Genomic DNA, 10,194 nt, shown 5'->3' on the forward strand with positions numbered 1-10,194 from the left:
CCGGCAGCCACCTCCCCGCGCCCGGCAGCCACCTCCCCGCGCCCGACCGCGACCTCCCCGCGCCCTGCCGCCCCTGGCCGCCTCCTCCTGCAGCCGGTGCTGCCCAGGGCCGGCCCCTCCCACGCTCGCCCTTCCCCCCCGCTTCCTCCATCGGGGCTGGATCGAGCCAGCGCGAGCCCGATCCCGATCTGGATCGGGGTCTCCTGTAGCAATTGACCAAAAAAAAAGAGCTCCTCATGTCTTCTTCGGGCTATGTCGCCGTTCCTCGGTGATCTTCGATGGCACCAACTATGCCGAGTTTGCGGGGTTTATGCGTATCCACATGCGCGGTCTCCTTCTGTGGGGTGTTCTCTCTGGCGAGGTCCCCTGTCCGCCTTGCCCTGTTGCTCCTGTGGCTCCTACCCCGCCAGCACCGCCGGTTCTTGCTGCTGATGCTTCTCAGGCTGATCGCGATGCCGCCAAGGCTCTCGATGATACTGCAGTTGATGCCTATGATCAGCAGATGTCAGCCTATTCGGATGCCCTTTCTGCCTATCGTGATGATCTGTCTGCTTACACTCAGTGGTGCAATGATGATGCTTGTGCTGCTGCTGTTCTTACTGCGAGTGTCCTTCCTCAGTTCGCCTCGGAGTTCATGGGACTTGGCACAGTTGCAGCGATGTGGTCTTATCTCTGTCAGCGCTATCAGCCCTCTGGTGATGCTCTCTACCTATCTGTGGTGCGTCAGGAGCATGCACTCCAGCAAGGTGATTCCTCTGTTGATGAGTTCTATTCACAGTGCTCTGCCATCTGGCGTCAGCTTGACTCTCTTCGGACCGTCGTTTGTGGAACTTGCCGTTGCTGTCAGACTACACGGTCCGATTTGGAGTTTCAGCGGGTTCACGAGTTCTTATCTCGTGTTCGCTCTGAGTTCGAGCCTCGCCGTGCTCACCTGCTCGCTCGTGGTCGTGTTCCTATCTCGGAGGTACTTGCTGAGCTTCGTGCTGAAGAGACCCGCCTACGCTCTGCTGGGTTACTTGTGGTTCCATCAGTGTTGGCCGCCCGAGCTCCTATGCCACCTGCTCGCCTCACCGCTCCACCGCTCCTGCCTACTCCTTCAGGGGGGTGGGTCGTCCTTCTTATGCTGAGAGGGGCCGGTTGCGCCGTGACACCTTCTGTGGCTACTGCTCTCGGCCAGGTCACCCAGAGTCTGATTGCCGTGAGAAGAAGCGAGACCTGAGGCGCTCCTCTTCCAGTGGGACTCCTGGATCCTCCTCGACCCCGTCACTCACTGACCAGGACATTATGAGGCTCAAGCGTCTCTTAGCTTCCTCAGGCTCTTTGTCGACCGGTTCCGCTGCTGCTGTGACTGCAGCCACTGCTCCACCACCGCAGGCATCTACACAGTCAGGTACATCTTCGTGGGTTCTGGATTCTGGAGCCTCTTTTCATATGTCTTCTGATTCTTCCATGCTGTCTTCTCTCCGACCTCTTGATTCGCCTGTTAATGTTCTTACCGCTGATGCCACACCTCTTCCTGTTGCTAGCCGTGGTCTTCTTTCCACTCCATCTTTTTCTGTTCCTAGTGTTTCACATGTTCCTCGCCTCACCATGAATCTTTTTTCCGCTGCCCAACTTACTGATTCTGGTTGTCGTGTCATTCTTGATACCGACTCTTGCTCCATTCAGGATCGTCGCACCAAGGCTTTGGTTGGTGCTGGCCCCCGGCGCCGTGAGTCAGAGGGCCTTTGGGAGGTTGACTGGCTTTGTGTTCCTTCCGCTGCCACCACTTCAGCCAGCTCCCATGCTCTTGCTGCCTCTTCGTCTGCGTCCTTCCAGCAGTGGCATCATCGCCTTGGTCACATATGTGGCTCTCGCTTGTCTTCTTTAGTTCGTCAGGGCATCTTAGGGTCTGTATCTGGAGATGTTTCTTTACATTGTAATGGCTGCAGACTTGGCAAACAGACCCAGTTACCTTATCCTACCAGTGAGTCGGTATCTCAGCGTCCTTTTGACTTAGTTCATTCTGATGTATGGGGTCCTGCTCCCTTTGATTCGAAAGGCGGTCACCGCTACTATATCTTGTTTATTGATGATTTCTCTCGCTACACTTTGCTCTACATTATGAAATCTCGTAGCGAGGTTCTCTCTATATACAAACGTTTTGCTGCCATGGTTCACACCCAGTTTTCCACGCCCACTCGTACTTTTCGTGCTGACTCCGCTGGTGAGTTTATCTCCCAGCTGTTGCGTGGTTTTCTTGCGGAACAGGGTACTCTTGCCCAGTTCTCACGTCCTGGTGCACATGCTCAGAATGGCGTTGCCAAACGTAAGCATCGTCATCTACTTGAGACGGCTCGTGCTCTGATGATTGCTGCTTCTCTCCCACCCATTTTTGGGCCGAGGCTGTTTCTGCATCCACCTATCTCATCAACATACAGCCATCGACTGCTCTGCAGGGTGGTATTCCTACGGAGTGTCTCACTGGTCGCTCTCCTGACTACTCATCTCTTCGTATGTTTGGATGTGTGTGCTATGTCCTTCTTGCCCCGCGAGAACGCACCAAACTGACTGCTCAGTCGGTTGAGTGTGTTTTTCTTGGCTACAGTGATGAGCACAAGGGCTATCGCTGCTGGGATCCTGTTGGTCGTCGTTTGCGCATCTCGCGTGATGTGACCTTTGACGAGTCTCGCTCTTACTACCCACGTCCTTCTACCTCGAGCTTCTCTGTGGACGATCTTTCTTTTCTTCTTCTCCCTGATACACCTTGCTATGTGCCTCCTCATGTTTTTCCTCCTCCGCCTGCACCTCTCCTTCCTTCTCCTTCACCACCGACACCATCTTCCCCATCCTCCTCCTCCAACTCTCCACCATCATCTCCAGTCCGTCGCCCTCTCTCACCATTTCCTCTTCACTATACTCGTCGCCCTCGTTCTGAGGATGTTTCCCCTGATGCGCCTTCCACCTCTGGTGCACCTCCTTTCACTCCTCCCTCGGTTCATAACCTCCGTGCTCGGCCTCGCCCCCCGCCTGATCGCTACTCTCCTGATCGGTACGGTCTCTCTGTTATTGCTGAGCCCACTTCCTATCGGACTGCCATGACTCAGCCTGAATGGCAGCTTGCGATAGCCGAAGAGCTTGCTGCCCTTGAGCGCTCTGGCACATGGGATCTGGTTTCCCTCCCTTCTGGTGTCCGTCCCATCACCTGCAAGTGGGTCTACAAGATTAAGACTCGCTCTGATGGTTCTCTTGAGCGCTACAAAGCGCGCCTTGTGGCCCGTGGTTTTCAGCAGGAGCAGGGACGCGATTATGATGAGACATTCGCTCCTGTGGCCCACATGACCACTGTTCGCACTCTTCTTGCTGTTGCTTCTGTTCGTCATTGGTCTATCTCTCAACTTGATGTTCAGAACGCTTTTCTTAATGGCGAGTTGCGTGAGGAGGTTTATATGCAGCCACCACCGGGGTACTATGCTCCTGATGGTTTGGTCTGTCGACTTCGCCGCTCCCTCTATGGTCTTAAACAGGCCCCTCGCGCCTGGTTTGAGCGCTTCGCCTCTGTGGTGACTGCCGCTGGCTTCTTGTCCAGTGATCATGATCCCGCGTTGTTTGTTCACACGTCTCCTCGTGGTCGGACTCTGCTCCTTCTCTATGTTGATGACATGATCATCACTGGTGACGACTCTGACTACATAGCCTTTGTTAAGGCTCGCCTTCGCGACCAGTTCCTCATGACTGATCTTGGTCCACTTCGCTATTTTCTTGGGATTGAGATCTCCTCGACCTCTGATGGCTTCTACATCTCCCAAGAAAAATATATTCAGGATCTTCTTGCTCGCGCTGCTCTCGGTGATGAGCGCACAGTTGTGACTCCTATGGAACTCAACGTTCCGCTTCGTGCTTCTGATGGTGACCCTCTCCCTAACCCCACTCGCTATCGTCACCTTGTTGGCAGTCTTGTCTATCTTGCTGTTACGCGTCCTGATATCTCCATCCTGTTCATATCCTGAGTCAGTTCGTTTCAGCCCCCACCTCTGTCCACTATAGTCATCTCCTCCGTGTTCTACGATATCTTCGTGGCACGCTCTCTCAACGCCTTTTCTTTCCCCGCTCCAGCTCTCTTGAGCTCCAGGCCTACTCTGATGCTACCTGGGCTAGTGATCCCTCTGATCGACGCTCGCTGTCTGCTTATTGTGTCTTTCTTGGTGGCTCTCTTATTGCCTGGAAGACAAAGAAACAGACTGCCGTTTCTCGCTCGAGTGCAGAGGCTGAGTTGCGAGCCATGGCTATGCTGACGGCTGAGGTGATCTGGTTACGGTGGTTACTTGAGGACTTTGGTGTGTCTGCTACTACCTCGACTCCCTTATTGTCAGACAGTACTGGTGCTATCAGTATTGCGCGTGACCCGGTGAAGCATGAGCTCACCAAGCACATCGGTGTGGATGCCCACTTTGTGCGTGCTGCTGTGCAGGATCAGACTCTCGCTCTTCACTATGTGCCCTCTGAGTTACAGTTGGCGGACTTCTTCACGAAGGCACAGACTCAAGCGCAGCATAGTTTTCTTCTCTCCAAACTCAGTGTTGTTGATCCACCATGAGTTTGAGGGGGGGTGTTAGATGTGTATAGTCTCTCTTGCACTTTACCATACACATGTATATGTACTGGCCCTTGGCCCTCCTGTGAATGTAGTTGCCCATTCCTAACAAATTTGTCTGCCCAATTCAACTTCAGACTGCTACTTACTACAATATATTAGTGGTGTCACCGCTTACAAATCACTGTATGCAAGATTTTCATTCATATAATCTCAACATAGACAACTATTCTGCACCCTTTTAGTTTCCCAAGGATGAACATGATTTTGACTTGTTGCCTCCTTCGGTGGAAATTTCAGCTCCTGCAAGATTAGGAGAGACCCATGTTCCACATTTTAAATGGAAGGTTCATGACTTCTCAGCGCTACTTGAGACGAAAGCTACCACGGTGTTCTCTGCTGCTTTTGACTGCTCTGGGTACAAGTGGTACGCATCATAACCGCAGTAGCAAATTAACATATTAGATGTATAAATATCATCTGGTTTTTTCTAGCGGATAAAGTAACTGCCTGGTTTGTCTGATGGAGTAATTTAGAGTGTATGCAGTGTTTGAGTTGTCAATATTCAACCATTCAAAAGGAGAATACTGTGGATGCAAAGGTAGACTCGTGAATGTGTTTTTTCAACTACATCCATCCAATTTCACTGCAAAAAGGTGCATCCATCCTATTAGCTGGGAGTCCATACACAGTCTTGTGTGCATCACAAGTTTGAGCTATAGATACCAATATATCATCATTACAAATCAATACCTACAAATTTCGTAACATAATCAATTACTTTCCCATTAACAGGTCGCTTGATATTTTCTTTGCTGGTAAGTTTGTCCGTCGACCTTCTGTACTGTGTGTCACACTTGAGACTCTTCTGATTCGAACAACGTTCCAGAGTACATATGCGTGTACTCTTTTACTTTGTTTTTTTTATTCTGATGGATTTAACTACTTTCATCTCTCCTTAAATGCTAACTGGGGTGAAAGCTGATTACATGTTTTTTTTTTCCGTGGAAAAGTTGATTATATGTTATTTGGGATATTTTCATCTTACATACAAGTTCTTCTTTCTCTAATTTTCTAACTTTTACCTAAACACAGCTGGTTTCTTCGTTCTCTAATCTTCTAAGTTCTAACCTTTACCTAAATGCAGCTAGCTACAACTTTGGTTTCAAGAATACCTACTCGAAGCAATATTGCTTGATTCCTCTTCAGGAGCTACTTACGTCATCTGCTTTCCTAGTTGATGATAGCTGTGCTTTTGGTGTGGAGATACTAAAAATTGATGTCTCTTCTCCTGAAAAGAAGGCTGTTGTGGTTCATAAGAAGGCTACCACAGTTCAGAATATCTTTGTCCAGAAGAAGGGGTTCATTAAAGGGACATACACTTGGACCATGGACAATTTCCTTGAATTGGACTTGAAGCACTTCGTCAGTTCTCCTACATTTGAAGTTGGCGGACATAAATGGTATACATCTGGGTAGTTACATCACAAATGATTTATATAAATAGTATGCATGTGTTGTCCAATATTTTAGCTTATATGTATCCTTTAGCTTACCAGTCCTTCATATGTTCCAACTGGATATTTTAGCTTGATTTCTAAGCATGCAACCAAGATATTTACAGATATGGTAGCAAATTCCAATTTCAATACAAACAGGGTTTTGCAAGGTGTACGGAAAATTCAGTGACAAATTAGAAACAACGTAGTACTAAACTGTATGTTGGCGTGTAAAATTTCATGGTCATACGTTTAGGAGGAAAAATATCCATAAATTTGATTATCATGTATATATTTGGTACAACCGGTCCTTGTATGTATCACACACCATCAATTATTTTCTCAGGTTTTTTTGTGTAACATTGTAATATCTTGTACTGCAGTCATGCTTTGCTTAGATTTTTTGTACAGTTCTAATGCCACCAAGCTGTGTCCAAAGTTTCTGATTTCAGTAACCAACCACATTCTTGAAATACATTTTCCCGTGTACCCAATTATCTTTGAAGTGTCACCTCCCATTCTTGTCAACAGGTACGTCGGCATGTATCCACGTGGTAACAAGTACAGCACTGATTGCCTCAGCTTGTACTTATACCTGGATGCCTCGGATGAGCTCCATCTCGAGTCCAAGAAGGTGGTTCTAATGACTCTCTCCATCCTGGATCAAAAGAATGGGAAACACTTGACTGGAACTTCAGGTTCAGCTCTCCTTAGCAAGTATCAGTGCTACTGATATGTATGATTCAAGCAGCTAGTGTCCTTAACCTCACGATGATTACAGTTGATCTTACTTTTGTCTCGATCACAGGTCTCTTGGTGTTTACGGGTACACACAGATGGGGGTGGCCTGATTTCCTTGGACTCGAGAAACTCAAGGACCCGTCGGGAGGCTATGTTGTGGGATCGAGCTGTGTTGTGAAGGCAGATCTTACCATCGTTGGTTCATCCAATGATGGCTAGATCTTTACCTCATGGCCTGAAGAAGAGATAATGCGCCTTCATCGTAGCAGTTATATACTAGCGATGGTGTTGTGAACTTGTTTGATGTTCTTATGTTCACAAGGAGTCCAGTAATGATTTCTAGGTACATTGTCTGTGATATTATATTATTTGGAAGCACTTCAATAGATGAGTTCCGTTTGCATGCTGCGTGTGGTTCTATGATCCCATTTTCATGGCCGCGGGCATTCAAACATTGCCCACAAGAGGTTAAACGCGATTTCATTCTACTAGTTTATGTGTGATTTGTTACATTACTACTCATCAACTGAACATCACCAGGGTATCAAGAATCCTGCCATCGAGTGACCCCCATGGTTCTTTTGCACAGGTGTTCTCCCTTATGCTGCATTTCAGGTTGAGTTGTGGACTTCTAATCTGAGTTTTGCATGAATTCGTTTAGCATGTTCCCGCAGGGGACTCCAATTGCATAAAGACCCTGTTTCTGCGCAGCTTGGGGCTAGGTTACGGTGACTGTAGTACTTAATTGCCAATATACGTGCAACTTTTCTCTGCACACACACCTATCATGTTTTATAAGCCTATATTGCTTTATAAGCCCTAAGCTAATTTCCGAAACTTGGATTCGCAATTAGAAATTTCTGTCTAAATTCCATCATTATATCTAGAACATTTGGAACAAGGCAACATTGGACATTTAATCTGATTGTGTGCCTATACACCTGCGTTTTCTTCTTCTTGAGAAATCTGTTATCCCCAGTTCATAAATAAGTGATATTTTGGACATATATTCGCTCAAACTTCGAAACTTTGACCACTAATATCATTTTAAATACCAAATATTGTTCATGCTCCTTTTTAGTAAAATTAGCAAAGTTCATGCCTAGTTCGTTAATAAATATGAATATACTACCTCTGTAACATAATATAACCTTTTGAGGTAGTATGTAGTACTATATTTTAGCATAATCCTTTTTGTGTACAAACAGAAAGGCATTTCAAAAAAATACTAAAAATATGGGCTCAATTCCAACGTTTCACGTGGTTCACTTTATAATAGCTTAGAAATGCCCCCTCCGTTTCTTTTTTACTTCACATATTAGATTTGTCTTAAGTAAGGGTTTCTAAAATTTGATTTTTTATAGAAAATATGAATTTTCATCATACCCAATCAATATCATTAGATTCATCATGGAATATATTCTCATATTGTATTTATTTGTTACTAGCAAACGGGCCCATGCGTTGCAACGTGAGAAAAAAAATCATAATCTCCAATGCCAATGATCACATTTTGCTGCATCACCAAGATACACTATCACTCATAATTTTGTAAAATCATGAACAATTTTTAAACTCATGAACATATTTGAAATCATGAACATTTTTCAAATTCATAAGCACTTTTACAAATTTTTGAACATCTTCTAAAATATAGAACATGTTTGAATTCATGAACATTTATACTATTGGCAAACATTTTTTAAAAATTTTAAACCTTTTTTTTACAATTTTCTTGAATCCGCGCACATTTCTAGAGTGGACGAAAATTGTTTTGGAAATTGCTGGAACAAATTTTGAAATTCATGAACATTTTTTGATTTAATGAACATTTTTTAAAATGCATGATCATTTTTGAATCAGCAAAATTTTTATGAATGAATAAACTATTTTATAAGTCACGATCAATTTTTGAATTAGCGAAATTTTGTTCAATTTCATTAACATTTTTTAATACACTTTTTTTAGAAAATCATGACTTTGATTTCCCGAACATTCATTTTCAAAATTTCAAACATTTTTTGAATAAGCCAACTTTTTTATAAAATCGCAAACATTTTTTGAATCCACAAACATTTTATGATTTACTAAATATTTTATTTCAAAATTATTTTTTGGATTTTTTGTAGTCCCAAGTTATTTAAACTAAAAAAACAGAAAAGAATATAAAAAATAAAATAAAAAAACAGGCTGCCTGGAGATGGGCCGGCCCAAACAGGTGCGCTCCATCTTCTCCCAGCGTGCAGAGCGCAGTATACAGTATAGGACGTCCCTACTACATGGGCTGGCCTAGGCGGGGGATTCCCATGTGCGAAACCTTTTTATCACTTACTAGCAAACTTGCCCGTGCGTTGCACCGAGAGAAAAAATAACCCCTGATACACACACCCGACGACATTAGCAAATTCTTTGAAATCTTTCACGAGATGCACGACAAGGTGTAATGATTTTTAGTGTACTGAATGTGTTTCCGATTTATTAGACTACCAAAATATCTACCTAGTTGCCGCTATCTTTTTACGCCTATGTTGTCGTACCTCCTTAGTGATTCCCAACAAATATTTGCATTGGGATGAAAATAGTGAAGTGCCCCCTCCATCCCAAAGTAAGCGTCTCAACTTTAGTACAACATATTAGTAGTTTAGTGTACATTATCGTATATGGGTCGGTTATTGTGCACTGTCCGAAACAGAGAGGATAATTGTATACTTGTTGTAACCTTTAGCATATGGTAGCTGCTTAGAATCAACATCCCTATGGTACCAATAATAGCTTTTGTGCCAATTTAAATTGCGTAGGAGCATATGTAATAGGGCTGCTTGGAATCAACATCCCATATGATACCAATAATAGCTTTTGTGCCAATTTAAATGGTGTAGGAACATATATAATAGGTTATTTGAAATCTACACATTTTTTGAGTAATTTTCATATATAACATGTAAGATTTCGAGTTAGGATTCAAAAGATAAGAATATTTTAAGAAGTATTTGAATATGCTTGGAATCAACATCCCTATGGTTGTGCCAATTTAAATTGTGTAGGAACATATGTAATTGGGCTGCTTGGAATCAACATCCATATGATACCAACAATAGCTTTTGTGCCAATTTAAATGATATAGGAACATATATAATAGGTTATTTGAAATCTACACATTTTCTGAGTAATTTTCATATATACCATGTAAGATTTTGAGTTAGGATTCAAAAGATAAGAATATTTTAAGAAGTATTTGAATATGCTTGGAATCAACATCCCTATGGTTGTCTGAGTGAACTTTGGAGTACATAGCAGCAGCATAAGTATCTGTCCATCTGATCTTTTTGTGCAGTTCTACTGAAATCGCCCAATGTAATGATTTGTCTGCGAGTTCAGGCT

The 10,194-nt window shown here is 44.3% G+C and overlaps 1 protein-coding gene across 5 annotated transcripts in view; it reads left to right on the forward strand.

Moving 5' to 3' along the window:
* Window positions 1-7,216, forward strand: part of LOC123181151 (ubiquitin C-terminal hydrolase 12) — an 8,964-nt gene extending 1,748 nt beyond the window's left edge. For 2 of the 5 annotated variants that reach the window (XM_044593386.1, XM_044593389.1), the window contains exons 2-5: window positions 4,874-5,000; window positions 5,721-6,036; window positions 6,604-6,770; window positions 6,881-7,216. In XM_044593386.1, coding sequence (XP_044449321.1) covers window positions 4,898-5,000; window positions 5,721-6,036; window positions 6,604-6,770; window positions 6,881-7,032 — 738 coding nt within the window. In that variant the 5' untranslated portion in view covers window positions 4,874-4,897 and the 3' untranslated portion in view covers window positions 7,033-7,216. Of the gene's footprint in view, window positions 1-16; window positions 1,391-4,397; window positions 4,760-4,873; window positions 5,001-5,720; window positions 6,037-6,603; window positions 6,771-6,880 lie in introns of those variants that run through there. The other 3 variants (XR_006491525.1, XM_044593387.1, XM_044593388.1) reach the window with 3 other exon arrangements.
* Window positions 7,217-10,194: the final 2,978 nt, after the last annotated feature.

Source organism: Triticum aestivum, chromosome 1D (assembly GCF_018294505.1).
Source record: "Triticum aestivum cultivar Chinese Spring chromosome 1D, IWGSC CS RefSeq v2.1, whole genome shotgun sequence".
Taxonomy (NCBI): domain Eukaryota; kingdom Viridiplantae; phylum Streptophyta; class Magnoliopsida; order Poales; family Poaceae; genus Triticum; species Triticum aestivum.